Genomic DNA, 26,249 nt, shown 5'->3' on the forward strand with positions numbered 1-26,249 from the left:
TTCCCAGTTCTTTTTCCTGATGTTCCCTATGATAGCCTCTTTCCATGTAATCTTCATAAAATCAGGCCCCACAATTGCTGCCACATTTTTTTCCTCCCCTTCCAATACACTATCCATTCCACCTAAATAATGATGTATAAATCAAGGCTAAGGAATCTTCTTTGCTGTGTTCTTTGGCAAGGGAGAAAACCAGACATCCTGAGTGCCTAATCAGTTATCTTGTCCTAGACATAAGTTTTAGGAAGAGCTGAGCAACAATTTGTGGAGCCTGTCTCACTGTCTGTGAAGGGCTCTCAGACTAGACCTCAACAGCTGACTTCAGATGCCCGAGCTAAATGAATTCTGCCCCTTGTTTCTCATCACAAAGAAAATGACCAGTAAAACTGAAGCTACATACTTATCCCACTGTAAACATGCTGTTATAATTTACTATGCCAGTATCTTGAAAAGTATTTGTCCACACTATTTAAACTGCACCCAGCGTTACACAAACTGCACCATAGACATTTTCCCGTAACTTTTGGTAGGCAGACAAAACAGCATCAGTGAAAACAGTCGCCATGCAGGACCCGTGTCCACACAGAGGATTTTACCAGCGAGAAACATGTCAGGACCAGGACACATCCTCCGCAGCACGGACCCACAGGACTTAACACTGACAAGTCAGTCTCACAGAACCACAGAATGGTTGGGGTTGGAAGGGACCTGTGGAGGTCATCTGGTCCAACCCCCCTGCTAAAGCAGGTTCACCCTGAGCAGATCACACAGGATCATGTCCAGGTGAGTTTTGAACGTCTCCAGAGAAGGAGACTCCACAACCTCTCTGGGCAGCCTGTTCCAGTGCTCTGGCACCCTCAAAGTAAAGAAGTTTCTCCTCATGTTTAGATGGGAACCTCCTATGCGTCAATCTCATCTAACTGCAGAAAAAGGCCTTTAAAACCGCGTGGCTGAACTCTGATAAACACAGCTAAATAAATTCAGCTCACGCCACCACCACGTAATAGCAGTACCACTAAACGACGACAGTATGTACCTCACACCTCGCTTCTAGTCTGAATTCCATTTCAGTTTTCAGTAACGTCAGCTTCCAGCATTGCTATATTTCCAGGAATACACTGGAAGCTCAGCTTACGCTTTAGATCGAGTTTTAGCCCTCACGCTGGCAGCGCAGCACCACGGGTGAAGGGTGGGGGGGTGAAGGCCGCTGCCCAGGCCTGAGCTGGGGACACCCGCATCCCTGTGAGCCCTGGAGGGCCCGCGGGGGGAAACACCCTTTTTCTCTTTTCTCTATTTTTTTGTTGTTTTGTTTTCATAATGCCCACGGCTGCGGCGAGCCCCGGCGGCGCAGGGGCGGCTCCCGCCCGACAGGCGGCGCTTGCGGGCGGCGGCCGCAGCGAGGCGGTTTGTCCCCGCGCGCTGCCCGTAGCGCGCCCGGCAGGGCTGACGTGTGGCGGCGCGGCGGCCATGGCGGCCGCCTGGGAGGAGATCCGGCGCCTGGCGGCCGATTTCCAGCGGGCGCAGTTTGCCGAGGTGGCTCACAGGTGAGCAGGGCGGCGCCGGTACCCGCCGCGGCCTCCGGAGCACCGCGCCTGCCGCTGCGGACCCGCCCGTTGGTGCGCCGGCGGCCAGCCCTGCCCCCCGCACCGCGGGCTGTGCCGCGGCCCTCGGTCGTGACAGACCCAGGGGGTTCAGCCAGGCCCTGCACTAGGCCCTGAACCAGGCCCTGCACCTCTGCTGCACCCCTACTGCCCCTCGTTGAGTGGCGCTGGCCGGTGTGTCCGTGCATCTGGGGTCCCCAGAGAGTGCCTGGGTGTGTAGTCACCGTTCAGATCAAGCTGCTAAACGTCATCACGGCTCGGGGCTGGTGTTTGGTTTTTTGGTTTTTTTTTCCTTCATATGTGTTGTTGAGCACTTGAGCTTGTTGCCCAGAACTTCTTTTTGTTAAATGAAATGGGGAAAAAAAAAAAATCCCAAACCAACAAAAAACCCCACGTAAAATAAAGAAGTACAGAAGGGTCAAAGATACAAATTCTGTAAGCATAGCCATTCCTGAATTCACGGGCAGGTGCATTCTTACAGCAATAGGGGCTGACAGCTGCTCAGGAGAAGAGTAAAAGTCGTTTTAGAGAGATGACCCACATAAGCAAAGCCATATGGATGATTCGGGGGCCTATGAGAAAAGTACGATCCTGAAATTATTTTTTTGTCGTTAAAGATATTTACACAGAACAGCAAGTAATTTTCATTGTATTTCCTGTGTTTATTATTTTGAAACATCAATTTAAAGATCATTTTAGCAAGTACTTGCTTAGAATAACTGATTCTTCTGTATGCCGTTGATAGATTGTCAGAACGGAACTGTATAGAAATTGTCACTAAACTGATTGCAGAAAAGCAATTGGAAGTAGTGCACACGCTTGATGGAAAAGAGTATGTCACTCCAGCACAGATTAGTAAGGAGATCCGGGATGAGCTTCAAGTTTGTGGTGGTAAGTGTGGCGTTTGCTTTCTTCTTCTGGATTTGGAAGTTAATTTTGAAGACTGCAGAAAGAATTTAAGTTTTCTTCAGTGCTCTTAATCTTGCAAAAAGACTGAGCTTGCTTGCTATTGCTTCGTCTACGCATGAATTTATATACAATCATTTTATTTTTAGATCTCTGTTAACCTTTTAGGTAAGCATGTCAAGATATGTTATGTGGTTAATTTTTACCCATGCAGAATTTCTGAGGTAGAAGTAGTCTCAGAACCCTTTTGAAGGAAGTTTGGCATTTTAGTATGGTTAAGTGTCTTGCCCAGATGTTTGGCCTTAACTCAGAATTTCGAAATCATTCTCCTTTCACATCGTTAATAATAATATTTTTAAATTGTTATTGACAGGTCTTTTGTTGTACCAGTATGAAGAGCCATTAGCTTTCTAAAATCTGACTTAGATATATAAGGAAGCAAATATGGTTCAAACTGCTTTTTGTAAATGGTTTTAATGAGAAGACAGTGTATCGTACTTTTAGTTATACTTAACGGTGAGTTTCACAGCATCGTATATTTGGAAAATTAACTTCCTTACCGTGTTCATACAGACTAGTCATTTTCTTATGATTACAAGTATGCTTCAGTTTGTGTTGTACCATTGTATATCATATCAATATGATAGCTTGAATTGAATTTAAAGTTGCTGGGTTTTGTTAGTAGCATCATGCAAAAGTAGAAAGTTTGGGCAATCTTTGTTTTAATACTCATGGATGAGTGGTCGAATCCAGATCAGCATCAAGGCAAAAACTAATTGGGAGGGAGTTTGAAGAATGATTTTTCGTTCTGTAGTTTCTGTATTCGATTGTCCACAAGGCCATAGGGTAGAACAATATAGGATTTCTTGCACTGACCACCTGTGATTTCTGTAGTTCAATGATATATAAAGCTGAAGTTGGTTTACAGTACAAAAAAGTAATGAAGAAATATTTTGTACATGATGCACTATGCTATATTCTAAATCTGTTCAAAGATGTTTTATATACTAAAAGTGTATTTGTACTTTTTTTGAAGGTCGAATAAACATTGTTGACTTACAACAGGTAACTTTTTAGTAATAAAAAACTATATACTTCTTTCTTTTCTTCATCATGTATATTGTAAATACAAAGTCCATCAGCTATACTCCAGCTAAGTTATCTATTTAAAAGAGACCAGTGTTTATGAAGAGCTGGTAGCTCATGTCAGAGTACTACCCATTACTTAATCTGTCCATTTACTGCTTTACAGAAAGCTTCTCTCTGCTTAATGATGATCTAGGACCTCTGCAATCACCACTAAAATATACAGATTTTCTTTATGAAGTATTTCTTTCTAAACTAAGGAAAACAGAAAATAAATATGTTTCCCATTTAAATTAAAAGCTGCAGGAGCATGCATAATTAACTTTGCATGCCTCTCTGGATCTTCCGTCTTCCTTCATTTATCTCTTGTCTCCACTAATCTTTATCCTCCAGTAGTCTTCCTCTGTGACTAATTTTCCCTTCTGGCTTGAGGAAAGTTACTTGGAATCAGAAAACCTTTCTGAAACACAATTTAGTATTTTCTGCTTTTAGCTTTCTGGAATTTTTTATTATATATGTTTCTTTTAACCTTGCCACAGTTGCAGAGATCTTTTTCCTCCTAAAGCATTGCTGTTTTATTCCAAAGCACAGATTAACTGCCTATCTGTGCAATAGTAGAAAAAAATAAAAGCAGCTTTTCTCAAGGCATAAGAATGTGTAACTATAATATCTCTATGTTTGAGGATTAATTTAAATTTAAAGTTCCAATAATAGGTTTCATTGAGGGTTTTTTTCAGGTAATAAATGTGGACCTTCTGCACATTGAAAACAGAGCTAATGACATTGTTAAATCTGAAAAAACTATTCAGCTTGTACTGGGACAGCTTATAAATGAGTGAGTACTTTGAGGACCAATATGTATAATTCACATCTTTCTTGTTTTTAAAAATGCAGACTAAAACTGGCGAGTGAGGCCTCTCAGCAGAGCATCCAGTGAATCTGTGGGGCAAAGGCCTTACTGAATGTCTCAGCCCAGTATCCTGCACTTAAGAGGCTTCATTTCTTACTCATTGTCTTTGTGTACAGTTGCCAGATCTCATTTGCTCTGCGGCTTTGCTATCTGCCTCAGCTATTGACAAACCTAATTTTTTCCCACCTCTTGCTTTACCTCACAAGCCCGAGATATATGAGCAAGTTATTTCATGGTATTCAGCACACTAACGGCCACTGAAGTAATACTCTTATGGGGTTGTCTCTGTTATTGATTGTACTGCAAGATTTATTCTTGGCAAAGAATGTGAAGTTCCTGGCTCTCTTGAAATAATTAAGACCTATCCAAAGCCCTTTTCTAAGTCTCATTGACATATAATGTTTTCCTGTTCCTGCTTTTTGACAGCTTAATACAAGCAGATAAATGGCCAATTTTATTACTAGCTACCTGGTTAGCAGGCTTTTAAAAAAACCCCATATTTTCACTGGCATTGTTCTCCTTTATGAATTTAAAATAACTTCACGCTTATTTTTGCAAAGATGCAACAGAAAGAGGTATAGTGCCAGGTCAATTAGTAATTCAGCATGTAGCTAACAGGTTGATCTTGAATTTCACACTTAATGTGTTGGGGTTTTTTTTCTTATTTTTAAATAAGGACTTACCTGGATCAATTAGCAGAAGAAATAAATGATAAACTACAGGAAACTGGCCAGGTGACAATATCGGAACTCTGCAAGGCATACGACCTTCCGGGAGACTTCCTGATACAGGTGATGCAAGCCACCAACCTAGCAAATGTAGAATTGATTGTGTTCACCTTCTTTTGTCATCTTTGCAATATCCATGGCTTTAATTGTGATGAGCTGCTTGTCATTTTAAGCAGACAAATCTTAGATCCATAAAGGTTGCAGTGTAACGGCTATTCACAGATTGAGGTTGATGTTTGCCTTTTCGTTTCTTCAGAATCTTTATGACTGTTAGGAACAGATTAGGATTAGGAATGTTAGGAACAGGTTAGATTAGTGGAAGATCTGAAAACGACTTTGAAATATTAGAGAGAAGATGTAGCGGTAATTTCATCAGTCTCATTAGCTACCCAGGAAGCAGAAATACAATGGTAGACACCTTTCATTTTATTCAGAAAAGGTAATACAAGCATTCATTTCTAGAAACTGAAGCCAGACATTGAGAGTAGAAACAAAAAAACTATTTACTTTTGTTAGCGATTGTTGTAGTGTTTAAATGAATTAGGGAGAATTATCATTGTTGACCTTCAGTCAAGGTTGGATTTTGTTCTGAAGATATTTTTTTCAAAGAGTAATCCTGTGGGATGTGTTAGGTGAACAATCATATTGGGTACCACAGACAACCTTATTGACTCTCAGTTTATGAACAGATTTCCTGTAATATTTGCTGCATGATCAGCTTCTACAAAAAACATTTTTAACATACAAATATTATTACATGGTTTCTCTTTGTTTCCTGGGCAATATTTCCTGAGTTTAGTTCACTTTGCAAGGATGCACATTTATAAACCATTTACACCTCTTCATTTTGTGTTTATTGTTGCCAATTTTGTATTGACTGTTTGAAAAAATGGATAGTGAATTAAATTAATACAAAGGTTAAATCTTAGTTTTCATTGAGCATTTCCAAACCATACTTATTTCTTTTGCAGTTTTTTTTCATCATTAGACACGCGTGTCTGATAAAAGTGAGAATTGTTAGGAAAGCTGAATTCTCTGATACTTTGAGTGTGGGCCATGATGGCACCAACTTGCATTAGTAAGACACATTCTCAGTATACCTAAATAATAATTTTCACTTGTAGTCCTCATTTCTGAATATTTTGTCTGTCCTGGCAAAACTAATTTGCTGATCTGCTAATAGAGATCTTTTTAATTAATTTTTGTTTAACATTTTTAATATATAATTTTAGCAGTCATCCCAGCTTTTATTTACAGGCATTATCCAGGCGTTTGGGTAGAATTATTCATGGACAACTAGACCAGGAAAACCGTGGGGTGATTTTTACAGAAGCATTTGTGTCCCGGCATCGAGCACGCATTCGTGGTCTCTTCACTGCGATTACTCGGTAAATTGTAACACCTGCAACCACATATTAAAGTATTTTTACATAGGTCTTTCTGGACTAAATTCACTTGTGAATTAAAAAGGAAATAAAGACCCCTGGATTGATTTCTTTAAGTGTTGTTCAGTTCCTGGGCTGAAATATCTGGTTATATTAGACTCATTTTTTGAAATGGGGACCTTCTTTTTGAAACGAGAACAACAAAACTGTTAACAGTACAATATACAAAATACTTTCATTTTTTGGCTAAAGAAAATGTTAATCAGCAGTTCCTGTATTTATTTGGAGAGTATCTGTCCTCAGTGTCATTCCACTGCTCCCCAGTCAATTACATATTGATGTCTACCCACTACGTGTGATTGCAGAGAATTTTTTCTTACTAAATCAATAATATTCCATGTCAATTTGTATGAAGAGAAAAACTTGGGACAGCAAAAGTTTCCTTACAATAATTATTGTAGCTTTGTTGTGAGATATAACTTCATAGTAATTAAAAATTAAAACTTTGTGAGGAGTGTTAAACATCAGTGTAGCACCCTGGGACTAATATATTATGTAGTTTTCTCAGTCTGGAGTAACCTGTTGTTTGTTTGTTTGTTTGTTTGTTTTTCCCCAAGGCCTACACCTGTGAGTAACTTGATCACTCGATATGGATTTCAAGAACATTTACTTTACTGTGAGTTTCATTCAGACTGGTTTGTATTTTTATTAGTTAAATCATAGATTCTTCATTACTAGAAGTATGCTTTCAAATAAGTATTTTAGTATATAGCCTTAATTCTGGAATAAAGAACAATATGTTTCTCTCTAGTGTATAAAGTGTTAAACCTTTTGTGCTATACATAACTGAAGAGATGGTCTCTGTATCTAAAGCAATGAAAGCATATGTTGATGAAATGCCTCTGGGGGCAGAATGATGCAAGAAGTACAGTACTCGTTTTGTCATCTGTTTCGTTACTTGCCCTTAGCTACTGGCAGTTTTATCAGTGAAGCACACAAAAGAGGACAGATTTTATGTATCCAAATGGCATTAACTGCTCTGGATTTTATTTATTGACTTTACTCTGTGATAGCAGAGGCAGAGCTTTTGTTACGCTCCTGGTTAAATGTCTTTATATGCTGAGAGAGAAAGCATATCCCTAAACTGTTTGCTTTTATTTTCTGCAGTTCCTTTTTAAAATAGAAATTCATAAATATTTCCTATCCAACTGCTGAAACTTGTTGGCAGTACTTAATTGTTTCTCACTTCTAATATTGCAGCTTTTCTCTGAATCCCCTCCTGCCTGTCCGAAATGCTGCTTCAAGCATCATTAGTCTTGTATGCTGGCTGCACAAGTGCTGCTGGTCCTCAGAATCCTTTAATGGTTTTCGATCTCTTCCCATCAAGTTAATATTTCTCTCTTGTTTGATTTGGTCTTTTTGCCTTCAGGGTATTGCACACTATAGTATCCTTCTGCTTCCCTTCTTGTTCTTTGCAGCAAGCTTATTCGATAAAAATGAAAATCTTAGCATTGAAGTAAAATCATATAAGCACTCTACTTTGACATCATCAATTTAAGGTTTCCTCTTTTTTTGGAATCTGCCATCCAGGTATTCATAGATTAAAATGAAAATCTACCCAACAAATTTCAGTATGCAGTTACAGGCTTTTTCAAACAGGTCCTGCAGGTACTTGATCATGTATTGCTCGTGTACAATGTTAATGTGAATTGAAGTTCTAGTCACCAGTAATCATCACGATGGCTAAGTGTATTTCTAGTACTTTCTTCTTCTTGGGGTTTCTTTGGTTGGTTGGTTTGGTTTTGGTTGGTTGGTTTTGTGAGTTTTTCTTTTTCTTTCGTTTTCCTTACTGTGTTTCATTTGCTCTGCAGTTACCTAAGTTTCAAAGAGCTTTTTACTCACTGCCAGATCACGTTTGATTTTATTCTGTCGGTTATCTGAGATACCATTTCAATTCCACAAATGCTGAAAACCTGAAAAATGTGGTTTTTAATTATGTTAGTTATACTCTTTGCTTTTTACGTTCATTATTAGCAATGTGTTTTAAAGTGGTCTTTGTCAGTTTTGTGTCTCTTCCAGAAAAGAATGAAAGTTCAATGTACTGTTTGTATAATTTACAAACAGCTAATTATTTAATCCACACTTCCTATTAGACAAGTCTTTGGTTCTGTCACATAGCTGGGCTGCTATTCATGTTAAGCCGACATGAATTTATGATAGAAAAGAAATAATTTTAGAAATGAGAAACTGGTTAAGTTAAAACAGTAATTACAAAGCTTAATGAAAGCACAGACGTTCTTCATTTCTAAATATTGTGTAGCTGACGTAGGACAGACATGGAGGGATGCTTATTGTCTTGCCAGACTTTGACAGAGACCTAATAGGACCCTACAAACTACTCAATCACCTTTAAAAATACATGTGAGATTACACTAGTTCTGCAGAGGCTGTGTTTTGTTTTAAAACAAAAGACTATCAAGGCAAGAGATGTCAAATTCATTTTCACTTGGGGCCACATCGGCCTCACGGTTGCCTTCAAAGGGCTGAAAGTAATTTTAGGGCTATATAAATGTAACTACTCCTACTCCTGGTGAAAATGAGTTTGACACCCCCGATCTAGGCATAATTGCAGTAGGGGCTATGAAACTCCTCTGAAAGTACCCTCTCTTCCCTGAAGTTTTAGAACTGGCACTTGAAATAATACAAAAATTAATTGGTATCTTCATTTCTCTCCCTTTGTCTAGAAAGACTCTGGTTTATTGCTAGTGCTCCACAATATGATTTGAAATACCTATAAAAGGTTTACTCCTTTTTCCAAAAACTTTGAATAAAAACCAGTTGAGATTGCAAACTGTGTTGTCTGACAATTGTTTAAGTAGAATTGACTCTATTTTCTAGTGTAACTAAACTATTAGTAAGTATAAAAATGTAATTTCATTTTCTGAATCTGTCTTATAAGTTCCATTTTATACAAGGTAACTGAGCCATGGCAGAACCTAATTTCTAGCTCTTAGATTACATAAAACTAAATCTTCTTTGAATCACTTTCTTTTTCTTCATTTTTTTCAATGTAACTACTGTTCAGCTTTGTTAGTGGCAGTCGTGTTCAATAGCTGCTAGCTTATAGAGATTTATCTACACCATGGGCATATCTGATAAAAAAAGAGTAATGATTTAAAATGTAGTATTTCTTCTGGAACCAGGTTTTCCTGTGTGAGCTAAATTTCCATATGCTGTATTAAGCATGTTGAAATGTTGAGTACTCCTCGAATTTCATGAGTAAAGAGCCGTACCATGTGATATCATTTAGTGTTTTGTTCCAGGGTAAAATCTGTCTTTTAGTTAAATAGAAATCAACACCAACTGAAGGTAGAAAAGCCATTTAGCAAAGCTGTGGAAGTCAGCAGAGCTTGGCAGGTGGTGTCACTGGTTTTTTTAATGTATGTAGTGACTTATGAAAAGGCAAAAGCAGAACATAAAAGGCAAATTGGATATTCCTGTGCACCTTTAATGTGTTGAAAATAACTTATTTAGCACTGGAAAAGGCTTAGTACTTTGGTACTACCAGTTACCAATACATTCTTCATCAGCAATATTTGTGCATTATCAGGAGGTTATTATTGGCAAGTGTGAACATTGTAGAGCATGAAGATGGTCACCAGTAGGAGGTGCTCACATTTATACAGCCTAGGTAGAAATTTTTCATGTAATTTTAGTGTGTTCAAATCTCTCTTTTTCCATCTTGATTATCATGCAAGCAGTGAATTCAAATAAAATGCTCATATATTTTATTGTCTGGCTAGAGAAAGATTCTTTTATGACTAAAATTTTCTAAATTGTCCAGGTGTATGTTCCAGAAAAAGTGGTTTGACCCTGTCATTGTGGCTGTATCTTTTAAAACATTGTATGATTTCCAGCGCTTTTATCAAGACATTCTCATAAGTGTTAAAAATTATTGATAGAACTCAGAAATGTTTCACTAGAACAAGCACTTGTAGTTTGATCTTCAGTTTCTTTTAATTAATAGTAAAAAGAAAAAGAACTAATAGATGAGAAAAAAAAAAGAAGGAAAAAACCAGGGAAAATAATTTCTATGTTTTGATTAATGCATATATCAAAGTGGAAAATGTTGCTTCATTTATTTTCTTCTTGTAGCTGTGCTAGAAGAACTTGTTAACTCTGGTCGTCTAAAAGGCACCGTGATTGGTGGGAGACAAGATAAGGCTGTATTTGTTCCGGACATCTATGCTAGAACACAGAGCAACTGGGTGGATTCATTTTTCAAGCAGAATGGTTACTTAGGTAATTAATCTTTAATCTCGTAGATAACATATCTTTCTAAAACAAGTTTAGGTAGTTGGTCATAGCCCGATATAGCTGGTGTCTAGAGTGAAGCCTCACAAGAATAAGTGGAAGTCAATACAGTAGTTGTTACTTTGTCACAAAGAACCATATTTCAGCAGAGAGAACCATACTACTAAACAGTAACTTTATTTCTCACAATCAGAGTTACAAATACTAGTTTTATTACTCTTCTGAAAACATTTCTTAGCCTGCTTATTGTAGGCTTTTCTGATGATCATGTTTGACCCATCTGGTTGGCATTTCAGACCCAGAGACCAGACTACAAACACAGTTTGGCTGTTAATACTCCAGATAACCAAGTGTACAGTGCACAGGAAGAAACTTTTCCAAAGTAAGAACTGGAGTGGGTAGCACTGATGTCCTGATTTGAATCCAAACAAGTCTGTCTTACTTAAAGCTGAGTGATGCTGACGATGGTGTTTTAAAACATGAGCTATGGGAAAATGTGGACCTGAATAAACAGAGGAATGTATGTACCCTTATGGTCCTAATGGACCAGTTCCTACAGTTAGTCTTGCAGTTTGAAAAGGTTCAGCATAAGTTACTGTAGTAGTATTAAGTGTTTCTGTAATCTTGCTTGACTGATAGAGTATCTGTCGAAGTCTTTGAACGTTTTCAGAATGTCTAAGTGTAAACTGCCAAATACTGGAAATGCTTTGCTTGTGAGGTATTGCATGATACTTCGAGTATCTTGGAGTAACTTTTGAAAACAAAAGATTTTGACATTGTACATATTGTTCATTGTAATGTTGTTCATGCTCTGTTAGAATACTCCAGAAAGATACTTGCAAAGATAAACTTAATGGTATAAGAATCTGAAAAAAACCATTTTTTTCCGTAACTCAGACCAAAGTCGTCTGTGATTTAATCTTAATATTTCTATTAGCTATGTTTAGATGTAGCTTGTACTGAACTGAGTTTTAGGTCAGCATCAGCTTAAGGCTGCATTTACTTGTAGAAAAACTATATGTAATTCTTCATCTCCTTTCAAAAAAAAGTTAACACATAAGGTCCTGTTTGTATATGAAGGTACTTAAATGTAAAAGACATCTAACTATTTTTATAGAATTTGATGCATTGTACAGACTTGGAATCCCTGACCCAGCAGGCTACATTAAAAAAAGATACAAGTCTACACAACTCTTATTTCTAAGAGCAGCTTGTATTGGTCAAGAAATTGTGGATCAAGTTGAAGCCTCTGTAGAAGAAGCCATCAGCTCTGGAAACTGGATAGATGTAGCAGTAAGCAATCCTTTCCATTGTTGTTGTTGGATTTATTTATTTTGTCTTATTTTTGTGTCAAATGATACCTTATCGAAACTACAGATATGTATAATGGAAATTCCATGTTGTCAAAGAAGAATATTCAGTTTAAGTAAAATAACAAGCAAAAAGGCATTATTTCACTTTAAGTTGGTCTGAACAAAAACAAATGAAGGACATATCACAGAATCACGGAATGGTTGGGCTTGGAAGTGACCTCTGGAGATCATCTAGTCCAACCCCCATGCTAAAGCAGGTTCACCCAGAGTAGATTACACAGGAACGTGTCCAGGTGGGTTTTGAACGTCTCCAGAGGAGGCTCCACAACCTCTCTGGGCAGCCTGTTCAGTGCTCTGGCACCCTCAAAGCAAAGAAGTTTCTCCTCATGTTTAGATGGAACCTCCTGTGCTTCACTCTGTGCCCGTTGCCCCTCATGCTATCGTTAGGCACCACTGAAAGGAGTCTGGTCCCACCCTTGAGATATTTATAAGCATTGATAAGATCACTGCTCAGCCTTGTCTTCTCTAAATACATAAGACTAACTTTCAATATTAGTGCTAATGTATTCTGCTAGAGAGCAATATATTTCTGTGGGTTTTTTTGAAAACAAGTTTAAACTGAATTCGTATGATTGTTTCGGTACGCAGGGGTATATTAGTCATTTTGTCCTGGCTAAATCCTAAGTTTAAGCCTTACAGCTCTACTTTGTCGCTTGTCAGGAGTCCTAGTGTTGTTGAAAGTGCCATGTGCTTTCCCAAAGGTAACACATATTCTAGAGCAATGTTGATTTGGGATGTTAGAAGATGTAAAATAGTGTTTACTCTCAAATTACTAGTTTAATTTTTAAAGTGCAATTTAATTTAAAAATGCAAAAGATATCAAATGGGGTGTCTGTGGATTCTTTTTATCCACATACAAATATGTCTGTCCTTTCTAGAACAGATTATTGTGTGTAAATTATTTTTATTTTCTTTCCCCTAGACTCTTCTGCCCAGTTCATTGTCAGTAGATGATGTTGGGATTTTGCTTCAGCAAGTGATGAGATCTTTAAACAAAAATACTTCAGGTTTAGTCTTCAGTGACACCATTGTGGTCAGTGAGAAATTCCTAAGCAGCTGTGCTGATCTGTTTTCTGATATGATGCAACAGAAAGCTGAAAAGGTACCATTTTTTTATTTGTCAAGATGCGATATACATTGAGTGTTGGTGTATAGTTAACATTACTTTCTATTTGCTGTTACCATCTCTTTACATCTCGTATGAAATACATCTTGAGAAGAAGGGCAAAAATGAAGAAAAAGTTTATATGTATAATTAGTGTAATTTAACATTATTCAGTTGCACTCAGGGAACACCATCTTACAGTATGATCAGATGGTGAATTTTGAAGTAAAGAATAAATATATTTTCATGTGTTGGACTTGGAAAACATGTTGTTAGATTAGTATACTTAAAAATGGCCAAATGGCTTAGATGTTTTGATATGTATCTTTTCTTGCTGTGTGTATCTTTTTGCTATTAAGTGCATGCTCTTCATTTTAGGAAATGAAAAATAACCCTGTTAATTTAATCACTGAAGAAGATTTAAAACAGGCTTCTGGTTTAGAGAATTTATTTGCTAATAAAAAAGACAAAAAGGATGAAAGAAGAAAAAAAGCAACAGGTAAGGTGTCAATAGTTAGCTGAAGGAAAAAACCAAACAAAACCCTCATGAGGCTTGTTTAGCCTTGGAAACATTCTAATATAAAGTTACTATATTTTTGTGGTCCACTAGTTGCCTCCAATCCATTGCTGAAGATACTTATGAAATAATACAACCACTTCTTATCATTATACTGCTGTAGGTCTAGATATATCTGAGATATGTCCATGAGAACTAATTTCAGATTAAGTAGCACAATGAGGACTGACCAAACCAGTATTAGCTCGAGGACCTCTGCACCCTTTTTTTATTACACAGTGTACAGTCTTACTCTGCACTTTTCAGGGATCCAGGAAAATGAAAATATTTCTTAATGGTCTTGAGAAGTTATTTCCAAAATCACTCTAAGTTGAGAAATGAGGTATTAAGATGGGGGGTTTTTTGAGAATATTGTACGTCTTTTCTGAGAATCCCATGCCAGACAGTTTTCTGTTGTTTGTACACATAACAGTTATTTGGAGATTCACACAGTTTAACATATGTTCTGGGATAAATTAATCCCAAGCCTTTCTCCATTTGTGTGGTCGCTGTTTGGAATAGATCTTAATCCAAGGACAAATAAAAATGTGTGGGTTTAACCCTTTAAAGTCTTTCTGGTTTTTTAAACATTATTCAGACAGAAGACTGTATTTTCAGTCCCAAAAACTTTATGTGGCTCTTGTACTGCTACAGCACAGCTGAGCAACCTATGTTGAATTCATGTACAGAGTTTTATGTGCTACTGAAAGTAACAGAATTAGAGCACTGATGCATCTAGCTTAATTAAGTATACTCATCTGAAAAATCAAACATTATATTCTACTCTTGAAAAGGCCACAACTGAGTTAGTATGGAATCTAAACTTATTCATGCCACAAGAGACAGCAGATTTTTCTAGGCCAGAGCTCAAGCAGAGAAGTTTGGACTTTAATTGAACTGCTGTAAATAAAATTACTTCAGTTTTGCAGCCTTCTGAGGAGTGAGGCTCTACTGAGCATGTACCATGTGTCTAGACACATTCATATCCATGGGTAACCTGTGCTGCACCATCAACAGGCGCTACCCTGAAGTGTATTTTTTATGGACTGCTGGGTGTATTGCCTTAAAACAGTCAACATCACAGTTTGAGGATTAGATGTTGTTATTGCATAATGGCAGAATGTGGCCACGCTGCACATCTTAAGGTCTGCGTGTGACTATATCGATATCTACTGTGTAAGTCTAACTGGACGTGGCGTAGTGTTAATGCAGTCCATACAAATATGGATTCTGTCAAGTATTGGATTAATGGAAATTTTCAAGATGAGTTTTGTATTGTCTATTTATAATAACATTTGTGACAGTCTGTTACAAAAAAGTATCTGTAGAGGCATGCACTCTTGTAATCCTTTCTGTACATTACAGTCCATGTATTCTATTGTCATAAAATATGGCTTTTCTGGCAATCATCTCTCCTGTTTTGTCTCTCTCTGGATAGGATCTTGACTGCAGATTGCAGCTTTTCCTGTATGGCTGGGGTTTTTTTGTTGGATTTTTTTTTTTGAGAGGTCACAAACTCAAAATGTCTCACAAGTACACCATCTACTGCTACTTGCAAGTGAGCTAGTTCGCTGTTCCTGCAAACTAATGCTTGAAAATCCATCTATAGCACATAACATGCAGTTACCTCTGAGAAGCAGCATCTTGTCTTCGTTGTTTCCTTTTCTTAAATGATAGTACTGTTACATGATGTTACTTGAAATCTTGGACCTTACATTTAAATGGAAAGATAACTACTTTCTCAAGACTTGGTGCATGTATAGAAACAATTATTCTGGAGTTTAAATGTCTTTCAAATGAAAAAAGAAGGGAACAAGCTGTGAAAAAGAGAACAAGCAGCAGAACAGGTTAACTTGTGGAGAGGGACTCTATTGCAAATTGAGATCCTGTCTGCAGTGTGAATACGTGGATAATGAGACCTGCAAACTAAGTAATTTGTTATTTTTGTCAGAACTGGAACATCTCGTTGCTTTATAGTCATCTAGGAGGAGTTGAAAAAGAATTAGTGTTCTAGTTAATTGAATGCATGCTTCCAAGAATATTTTCAATAAATGCTTACTACATAGGATTCTTTCTCTGAAAGTTAACGAAGTTATATTATCTGGAATATTTTTGAGTAGCTCAGTTATTCAGTGTCACTGAATAAAAACACGAAGATGTTATTTTCAGCTGACAGAAACTCACCAGTTACATTATGGACACAGATATCTCATCTCTTTTCACCTGGAAAAAGAAAAAGCTCTCTTTTCTAATGATACGTACATTCGATATGACTAGTATTTGTGTTTATTAATGACATAAGCTTAAACAAAGCTTTGACTCAGTTGCTTTTTTGTCTTAAGAATTAAACTATGGCCCTAATATTCTGGTATATGTATTTTAGGTTATGTTTAGGATCAGGCTGTGGTTTTTTAAAATTCAGAATTAACAAGTAATGCAAATAAATTATGATAATATTGTACGCTTTTTAAGTGCCAGAACTTTACTGTGCAAATAATTCTCCACCAGAGGGCAGTGGAAGCGTGAGAGGAGGAGGAGGTGGTAATGCTAGAGAGATCAAGATCAAGAAAACCAAGAAGAAAGGAAGAAAGGATGCTGACAGCGATGAAGAGTCACAAGCAACTAGCATAGGTTTGTCATTTTATTTTGGGCACTGTCTACTCATACTGACATGTTTTTGTCACTTGTTTTTCCATGTCTCTGATTTTCCCCATTGTATTGGTGAAGGCAAGTAGGATATCAAAGAATTTGAGAATATTGTTCTGTTAGAATTGTGCCAATGGACACGATATCTAAATGAATGGACATACTGTATTCACTGAGTAGTATAACTTAGTCTTTAAAAAAGAAATTTAAGTGAAGGAAATGAGAGCAGGTGATTTGGTTTTTGTTTGGTTTCTTATTTGATGTTATGTAGGAAATGCCTTAGACTTCAGGGTGAATATTATACTTGGTTTCTTAACACCTGCTGAATAGTGTATGATAAATGGAGAAGTTCTCATCCAGTTCCAAAGTGTAATTAGTTTAAATTAACACATCCTAGCAATGAAACAGTACATAGATGTTTTTCCTCATAAGAATAAAATATATAGTCAAAGTTTTGATATTTTAAATAAGATTCATCTTGCTTAACTGAGTCTTCTACTTAAGAGCTCTCTACCTTTATAACTATTGACTTTGTGATGGAGAAAAGTGGGTACTTTGAAGGCCCAGTCTGTCTCACTTGTATTAAATGTGTATTACAGGATGAGTTTGAATGGTGCCCATTTCTCTACTGTTACTGTTAGGAGAAGGAGCATAGATAGCTTCCTCAGAAGTTAGACTTTTAGCAAACAGTGGTTGCAAATAAAACAATCATAGTTGTGTGTTATTTCTTTTATTCGATGGAGTGCCAGAAATGTGTATGTCCCTTATATATATAGTATCTGGACTTCCAAAACTGACTGAAAAATACTTCTAAACATGTTATTTAAAGTTGTGAATTACAGCTTCTTAATTTTGTATGATACAATCTCATAGATTACTGTAATTCAGATATAAATGAAGTTATTTTTCAAGACTGCTCAGTTACTGAGTAAAACAGTGTTAAATCACCTTTTTTGGTGTAGTCTTTTGTTTTTTACAATCATTGCTGCTTGTATTGCTTTATTGTAATAAATAAATTGAACCAAAATCCCAAGATAAATTCAGATGTAACCATTCAGATATAAATAAGACCCTTCCAAACCCTGATTTAAGCTCCCTTTCCAGCAGTTTATATCACCTTGTATGTGGTTTATTGCCACTGTGGAACAATTAGGAACATCAGTGATTTCCATTCATTCAGTTACCTTATGTGCAGAATAAACCTGTTTGATGCTGCATCTGAAACATGGGATGCTTGTCTTTTTCTAGTTCCCTGTCATCATCCTGATCTCATTCTTATAAGTAAAAACCAAATTCTGCAGCATGCAGACAAACTGCATATTTTATCCAAAAGCAAAATATAGATGTACTAATTCATGTGCATTTAGAAGGAGCATGTAAGTTGATGTTATTTCTGGAACTTCTTGTCTGGTTTAATTTCTTGCTTTACCCTATCTCAAATTTTATACTGTAACCTCAAGATCAGGATACTCTCTGTTATATGATTGTTTACCGTACTAAATGAGGTTAGAAAAATAACCACCTTGTGAAATCCTTCAAATAGGAACATTCTATTCAGTTTTGGCATTTTACAAAAAACTATTTGGTCTTGCTGACATCATCGTTTCTAAACTAATGGACAGGCCAGACAGTTTGAAATCTCTCACCAAAAATACGTGTCTTCATATGTTACTTAAGTTTTGTATTACAGAAAGTAACTTCTAAGTAATCAAAAGAGAAATTTTGTCAGTTTTTCATTTGTGTAAAATTTAACTGTCGTGTGTAGTCGTCCCTTTTTTTGCATTGTTGGTAATGCAATTGCATTGGAGGTTTGAACTCTGAGACATTTCAATGTCTCATGCCACAGAGTAACTGCAGCAAAACTAAATATAACGTTTGCTCAATGAATGTCGCTCATGACTGCTACAGGTAGGAATAAACAGCCGGAGTTCCTTTTCATGTCACAAGAGGAAATTCAGGATGTTTTAAAGACCCACATGCAGGATTGCCCTGAAGAGCTTATTACAGAACTTGCTGAACATCTAATAAGGTAATTTCAGTAATTCAACTGGAGTTAGAAAGTCTGTGATTCATGTTAGATGGATCTTCTCTTCAATCTGTTTTCTTGCTTAGAAAAAAAGGTTTTGTTGTTGGAAGTGGACCACAATATTCTTTTTCTATACAGCTCCATGTTACATACTTGCTTATGTATTAGAAAGCCATGCTGACACGGTGATGAGAAATAATGCTTCTGCTTAGCAGTAAGTGGTTCTGCGTCCTTTGTCAGCAGGCATGTTTTCAGGTTCAAGGATGTATTTCTAGCGCCTTACACTGATCCCTGTTGGGGTTTCACCAGTTCCATCTTCTGTACAGCCCTTGATATTATGTGTTAATATTCCCTGTCTTTTCTGGCTCTGTTGGTACCTGTGTGGACTGACTAGTAAGCCAGGTCACCAAACTGATCTAAGCAAAGAGGAATAACTTCTTTTAAAAGATGTCCCATACAAGAAAGAGGCTGTGAATATGTGTGTTCCGGGCAAAAAGGAGATGATAGGACTGTAGTAGCTAAAGCTTGAATAAACTTGGAGTGCAGTGGTCACTGCATCTTTAGAAGGGCCTGTGCTATTTTAAAGCAACTTAAATTTTCCCCTCTTCCAGCTCGCATTGATCTGAAATTTGTCTACAGAACCCTGACACGTTTGTGAATCGTGTTATTTCTGGAAATCTTTTTTCTTTCATCTTGTTCCCATTTAGGAGTTGTTATGAGTTAAAACCTTGGCAAGCACTTACATACCATGCAAGCTGTAACCAATAGTACTTCTGCAATTACAAAAGTACATTTTAATTTCCTAGTGCTTTTTTTATTTCAGTTATTTGCTTTTTATTTATCTCACCATTCTGTGGCATTCATGTCCCATTCACTTACTGTGTAATGAGGCATCTTTCTCTATTGCCAATATATTTGAAAAAACCTTCTACAGTTTTACACTTTTCTTAATGTTCCATTTTTCTCCTTTCTTCTTCCCTGTTCTAAGACCTTTAACAAAAACTTATCAGGAAGTTGTGCGTTCTGTTTTTACATCTTCAACATCTTCCTCTGGAGCTAGCAGAAGACAAACTATGAAGGACTTGCAGGAGGAATTCTCAAACTTGTACAACAACATTCGGTTATTTGAAAAGGGAATAAAGCATTTCACAGGTACAATAAATATATACTTTAAAAAATGAATATGATTCTTCAAGGATGTTGAATTTATTCCAGAGTCTGCATTCAAAGTCAAAGAAGATCAATAGTTTAAAAAGGAAGAACTTAGAGATGCGTTTACACTGCCTAACACTGACCTTATGCTGGAGTGCATTGGTCTGCACACTTAATGAAATACGTTCTCTTTATTTCATGTCCGTAGTCTGTCGTATCTTCTGTCAAGATAACTGTGGGTTCTTCTCCTTCCTTCCAAAGTGTTTGTGTCTCTTCACATTTTTTATTGTCTGGGGAAAAAGAAAGAAAACAAAAACACAAGTAGAGTGGGAAATGAAGGGGAAAAAAAAGGGGGGGAGAAAACATTAGTAAGCGTACTTCTTTCTGTCACCTGTGCCACTAATGAAAGAATTGAACACTACCTGATTCTAAGAACCCCTTGAAAACCTCTTTTAGTTTTGATACTGCAAGTAGCTGCACCTTGAGGGTAGCTTTTCAAAAAGGCGTGGATGAATTTTGCAGTGGGTTACTTTGTAAGATGTCTTCTTTAGCTACCTATATGTTGTGACAGAAAAGTACCATTAGGAGAATATTGTAGATATTTCCAAGATTCTCTGCTGTATTCAGCTTTCTTATAGAACTTTCCCTCCAGAAAAACAAAAGCAAACACTAGCAAAAAACTCCAATATTCCTATATTTGGGAACAAATGGAATTATTTCATGTTAGCCTCTGTTCTTGTATATGTGCACTGTAGCCTCTTTTTTCTAAAATTCTACTGTTTCAGTCTCAAGTCATGTACCTGCTCTTCTCTTTAGCTGGTTGTCCTGTAGATTTTACATACTTTTTACTTCTTGATGAATAGCAGTGGTTTTTCATAAGTGGTTTGGGAGGATTGTACAGGGACTAGTTTACTGCTCATACAGATACAACTTTGAAATATTAATAGTGCATTTAAATGCAATTGCACACTTGAAGGCTCACATTTTTTACTGTAGAATGTTCCATAAGCAACTGCATACTACTCATGGTTGATAGAGTCCAGAATTTAAGAACTGCTGTGATAACTGTCATAGGAGTCAGATAACTATAGTGAGTTACTTTTAATCACTTATTTCTTTTGACAGATGAGACTCAGACTAACCTTGCCAAACACCTGTTGAAGACTGTCTGCACAGACATTACAAATCTTATTTTCAACTTCCTAGCGTCTGATTCAATGATGACAACAGAAAATTATTCTACTATGACAAGTGAGGTACACAGATAACAATTCCTTTTTAACAGTCTCAAGTAAAGCAGTGATGTTCATTTAATATTTAATTAACTTCTGTTTAAATATGCCTACAGCTAAAATGGTGTTTAATATTATGGATTATTTCCATTTTTGTCTCATACAGGTCCGGACCAAGATTTTAGGTAAATTGCCAGAAGACACCAAAGGTCCTTTTACTAAACTACATACTTCTCTGAATGGCAAGGTAGAGTGATCCAAAAATCTTTGAGTTTAGATTCTCTGTTCTGCTGATACAATGCTAATAAATAGCTGACATACATGATAGTACATAACTGTTGCTACTGTGAAACATGAAGGCAAAATAATCTTTTGAATTTGTGTAGGTCAGTGAAAGTAAGTACATTTTCATATCTGTGAATTTTAAGAGATGAAAACATGATCTTACATTTTGATACTGATAGTCATCTAGCTCTTTGCTTCCAGATGAGAGAGAATCAGCAGTTTAAATTGGTTGATGTTTCTTGTATTTAATTCCTGAAGTTCCTGATTATTCTTCCATGTATTTCTTACCTGGTAAAATCCTGGATATTAAAAAAAAACAAAAAAAACAAAAAAAAACAAAAACTTCAGATTATGGCAGTGTGAGTACAAAGGAAAGTAATTTATTAATCCTTGTATGCAAAAGGCCACACTGATATGATTCTTAAGAAAAAAAATCTGTAAATAATTGTAGAACAGGTATTCCTCTATTTAATTCCATTTTTAAGACTAATGGATGAGTTTGATTTAGTATTTAAGTACATGAACTATTGAAACATGAATTAAGTTAATTTCTGCTGAATACTTTTTCTTTTCTTCCATAGTTTATTCCAAATGTTTTTCGCAGTCATCTGTTTATGTGGTTAATTGTGAACAGTAGTTAACCTTTTTTATAATCTGTTAACACAGATTAAATATTTATATCATTTTTAATAGACTGTGGAAGATTTTCTTTCATGCCTTGATTCTGCAGTGGATATTTGTGGTATTATGGTGAAAAAAGGAGACAAAAAGAAGGAAAGGTACCTTAATTTCATTTATTCTATGCACAATATGTGAACTGTAGCTCTGTTGCTGCACAAATATCAAATGGTTAGTTTGGTAGCAGTCACACAGAATGTGTAAGTATGAGGCAGTCTTTCTTTCCAAACTGTTTAGCTTAAAAAAAAACAAAACCAAGCAGTCCTAATTCCATGGGAGAAGGAGGAGAGGAGAGTTCATATTTAGCTAATTTTAGCTGCTGCTTTTTTTTTTTTCTTCAATGTGGAGTTTCACATAAAGAACTGGTCAGTCAGAGGAAAAAAGTAAGATTAATTGAAGTTAGGCATGTTTTAGAGTCTATTATCAACTACTGTAAGACACAACAAGAAACATATTTTTATATAACATATTCTTGTTCCTTAGGCAAGTCCTATTTCAGCATAGACAAGCTCTGATTGAACAGCTAAAAGTCACAGAAGATCCAGCTCTTGTGCTGCACCTGACATCAGTACTGTTATTTCAGTTTTCAACCCACTGTATGCTCCATGCACCAGGAAGATCAGTACCACAGATCATTAGTTTCCTAAGCGGCAAGATCCCAGAGGTATTCCTTTCTGGCTTTTTAAGGGGAAAGTACCTTTTTTATAAGACAACATGAAAGTTGTGCTGCACAAGACTGCCGCCTTTGTGTTTCATGTCTAATCATAATTTTATGGACAGAATATACCATTTCTCTGGTGTGTATTGTATTTCAAACCTATCATTTCAGGGATCCATCTTCAATGGTTTTTAATAAAATGAAAAATCAATCTGTTATTAGTCATACAGCTTTTGCCTTTATCCGTAGAGGCAGCTGTGTATTGGGGTATGTTGTACAATAATTCTTGTAACTGAAATTTTTACACTCTTTTACGTCCCAGCTAGAGCATGGTTGCTTTTTAAACTTCCTAATTCAGTTTTAAAGAAAGATGTACCTCTTCAAAAATAAAAATATTGAAATTCTGTATTCTAATCTGCCAAAACTGGTGTTGTTTACTAACTGCATTGCTTTCCTGCTTCAGCGGTTAATTTTCCTGTCCTTGCAAGATGGATGCACTTTCATTTTTCTGCTTATTTGATTGTCTCTCAGAATTTAGATTACAAAATACTTCGATGGAAATATTTATGTATCACTAACCCTCTTTAGACAAGAAAGGGAGAATGCTTTTTTAAAAATTTAATCTTTAATTAAAGATCTGTATACCTTCTCTGTAACATTGACATTCCTTTGTTTTTTTCCCTCAGGATCAGCATTCTCTGTTAGTCAAATACCAGGGATTAGTAGTGAAACAATTGATCAGCCAGACTAAGAAAACTGAACAGGGAGACAGCAACACAGCAGATAACTTGGAAGAAGAGGAAGGAGCAGATACCATTCGAAAAGAGCTCCAGGAAATCACTGCCTCTGTCAAGGATCTTGTTCTCAGACCTAGGAAATCTTCTGTAACAGAGGAATAAAATTATTATTCAGTGTATCCTCATCCATGATACAGTCAGAATTTTTTTTTTTTTTTTTATCCTGAAGGGAAGTATGGCAGAAAATGCTTGACAAACTATAAAATTTTGCTTTTAACAATTGCAAATCACAGCCAGGGAGCACAGTTGTTGGGTGATTGGTGGCAAATGGAGTTTTGTGATGTACTACTACAGTGTACGTGCAGAACACATTAAATGTAGATGTGACAGAGCACAGTTGCAGACACTTTAGGTATGAAATCAGTGGTTTACACTTTAGGTATGAAATCAGTGGTTTTTAATAGCCATCTTCATGTGAGGCCTCATAAAATGGTTATTCTTCAAATAACAAAGTATTTTGTTCCATACATGCACAGGCTTATGGTTTTACTTTTCTGATTTGGATTTATAGTGATCTAAGGACGGCATATAACTGTATATAGGCCTGTACATCTTCATTTCAAAGAGTAGTTTTGAAACTTAACACTGATACCTAATAGTATACCAATGAGAAGCCATCTTTGCTTTTTAATATCATTAGTGGATGTTTTCAGCTTCTGTTCACCGGACCGCAACAGTAAAGACATTCAGTACAAGTGTATACTGCTGAACTTAGGGGAAGTGACCCAGTACTAATGTGAGTTTCTGAATATACTGAAAGCTTATGAAAATCAGCAGACCCATGCTATTAACGTGTTCTCTTAATGTCCATAATGGCGGTTCATTTAAAACTTGTAATCGGGACAGAGGAGGTGATACCCTTTTGCACTGGTATTTTGGGAGTGGATCAATACTGTTTCACCTGCTGTGTTTGATGTCCTGTATGTTCATTCAGTGCACTTGTTGAGTTCTTAGTTGAGTTCCCACAGCAGTTAGAAGCGCTTGCATTCCGTCAGCTCCTTTAGAGAACTTCTGGTATTCTGTTTATCCTGAGTTTCTTGAAAAGAATTTAGTTTATGATCTTTCTGCATAAACTTTATAGACTGAAATATTGGCTAAAGTATTTCCCGCAAGTTTTTTACCAGCCTTATTTTTACATGTCTTCAGGAAAGTGGAAAAATGTGTGAAGTAGAGTTCTGCCACTGTTAATGATATAATTACTGTATGTCAAATATAACTTCTAACTTATTTTTCATACAGTATATGCAAATATACTTCAAACTATTTTTGCAGATAGTTTTGAAAACAGAAATATTTTAATTGTATTGCTTCAGTAATGCCCGTTGATTTCATGTGTGTAATTTCAGGTTTTTGCATAAAATCAAGTTTGAATAGTAAGACAAGAAATAGAGTTCTTTTCACTAAAAATGTCATTCACCCATTCTTGCCAAAATTCTTTGATGCTGAAAGAAAGTAAATTCTCTGCAAGCCCTACGCTGTTCAAATATTTATGCTTTCCAACAGTTCACATATTCTGTAAGCTTAATCACGAATACACCCAAGTCTGCAATTGCAACAAATGAAAGCTGAAGAGGCCAAGTACGGAAGCTCAGTAACAGATTAACCAAGGTTACGTTAATTTTGGTAAGATAAAAAAAGGAGTTTTACGCATATATAAAAAGGCAGTAATGTTTAACAGTGTTCACATTAATGCTGGTCGTTTACCCACTGTAAGGCAAAAGAGTTTGCCAGTTGTAAGGCAAAAGCAAAGGTAGTTGTGTTTATAGCTGACAACAAAGAACAATGAGGAGTAAGAGCTTAAAAATATTCAGACTGTTTAGCTTTGTTAAAGAAAGTTTGCATACAGGGAATAAGTTTGATTTCTTGTTATTTAGCCAGAATAATGAAGTTCCTATACTGAATGTAAACATTTTTATATGACACTGAGCTATTTTGTAAATAATATTCCATATGACATTCTGTATGCAAATATGAAATTATTTTAATAACATTAAATGATGAAATATTTAAAATGCATTCTGTTGATAACCAATGGTTGATCATCTTGCAACTCACTGCTTTCAAACAGCAATTTGATTTTTGTTTGATTTCTCAGTATTTGTGTTTGATACTTACTATAAAACCTACTATATTATGTGTTGGACTTGCTATATTGTAGCCAATGTTAAGGATTAAAAAAATGCTTTCTTCAAAGTAGATACAAGGGAAACACTAAAATGCAGATATATCTGCTGGCTACTAATAGAATTCAAGGAGAAAGTGGTTGGAAAACCTTCACAGATATTTTTGTTGTCTCTTAGATGTGGAAAATCAGTCTTTAGTTTATGAAATAGAAGGATTTTGAAAGAAAAAGAATATTCACAATTTCCTGAATATTTTGCTAATTCTTGGGTTTTCTCCTCTCCTTGGGAGGAATATATGCAAGAGGAAGAGTAATCTTGTCTTAGAAATCACAGGTTCATTGCACAAAACAAAACTTCCCTTTGGAATATCTAGGAAAATGAAAGACAAAAGTATACACGTTATTAATAACACTTTAACTATGGTTTTAAGGATTTAGTGTCAGCCTCTCACACCCTTCACCTATGGTATTTAAAGACCCCCATTAGATTTTTATAGACCTAAAAAGCTGAAGTGTGTATGTGCATGTATCTATATATACACAAATACTTATGAATATGCATCTCACAGTCTCATTTGCTGCTACTGTCAGCAAACTGGAATGGGTGCATCAGCCATCGGTAGAAAACCTTCCTCAGCAACAGCCTTTCCCTGTCTTTAAGTGGTGAAATGTGACTTTTGTAGCTGGTTATT

General features: G+C 36.3%; 1 protein-coding gene across 2 annotated transcripts; it reads left to right on the plus strand.

Annotated features, from left to right (window-relative positions):
• Window positions 1-1,444: 1,444 nt before the first annotated feature.
• Window positions 1,445-25,385, plus strand: UFL1 (UFM1 specific ligase 1). 2 transcript variants are annotated; one of them, XM_065632694.1, is made up of 19 exons: window positions 1,445-1,541; window positions 2,344-2,489; window positions 3,541-3,569; window positions 4,328-4,425; window positions 5,177-5,291; window positions 6,486-6,616; window positions 7,231-7,289; window positions 10,769-10,915; window positions 12,045-12,220; window positions 13,223-13,402; window positions 13,784-13,904; window positions 16,470-16,592; window positions 18,516-18,636; window positions 19,622-19,785; window positions 20,911-21,041; window positions 21,184-21,264; window positions 21,996-22,081; window positions 22,464-22,644; window positions 23,325-25,385. In XM_065632694.1, exons 1-19 carry the CDS (start codon window positions 1,465-1,467, stop codon window positions 23,535-23,537), a joined length of 2,379 nt encoding a protein of 792 aa, XP_065488766.1. In that variant the 5' UTR covers window positions 1,445-1,464; the 3' UTR covers window positions 23,538-25,385. The 2 variants fall into 2 exon arrangements, with proteins under 2 accessions (XP_065488766.1, XP_065488767.1); XM_065632695.1 differs by lacking the exon at window positions 1,445-1,541 and adding an exon at window positions 2,878-3,020 and having other exon boundaries at window positions 2,414-2,489.
• Window positions 25,386-26,249: the final 864 nt, after the last annotated feature.

The sequence above is a fragment of the Caloenas nicobarica genome, chromosome 3 (assembly GCF_036013445.1).
Source record: "Caloenas nicobarica isolate bCalNic1 chromosome 3, bCalNic1.hap1, whole genome shotgun sequence".
NCBI lineage: Eukaryota > Metazoa > Chordata > Aves > Columbiformes > Columbidae > Caloenas > Caloenas nicobarica.

Bases quoted from the DNA above. Each gene is read 5' to 3' on its own strand.
- UFL1 (XM_065632694.1), top strand. From the start codon at position 1,465: ATGGCGGCCGCCTGGGAGGAGATCCGGCGCCTGGCGGCCGATTTCCAG. The intron at 1,542-2,343 runs GTGAGCAGGGCG...TGCCGTTGATAG, and splicing joins TTTGCCGAGGTGGCTCACAG to ATTGTCAGAACGGAACTGTA. The intron at 7,290-10,768 runs GTGAGTTTCATT...TTCTTCTTGTAG, and splicing joins TCAAGAACATTTACTTTACT to CTGTGCTAGAAGAACTTGTT.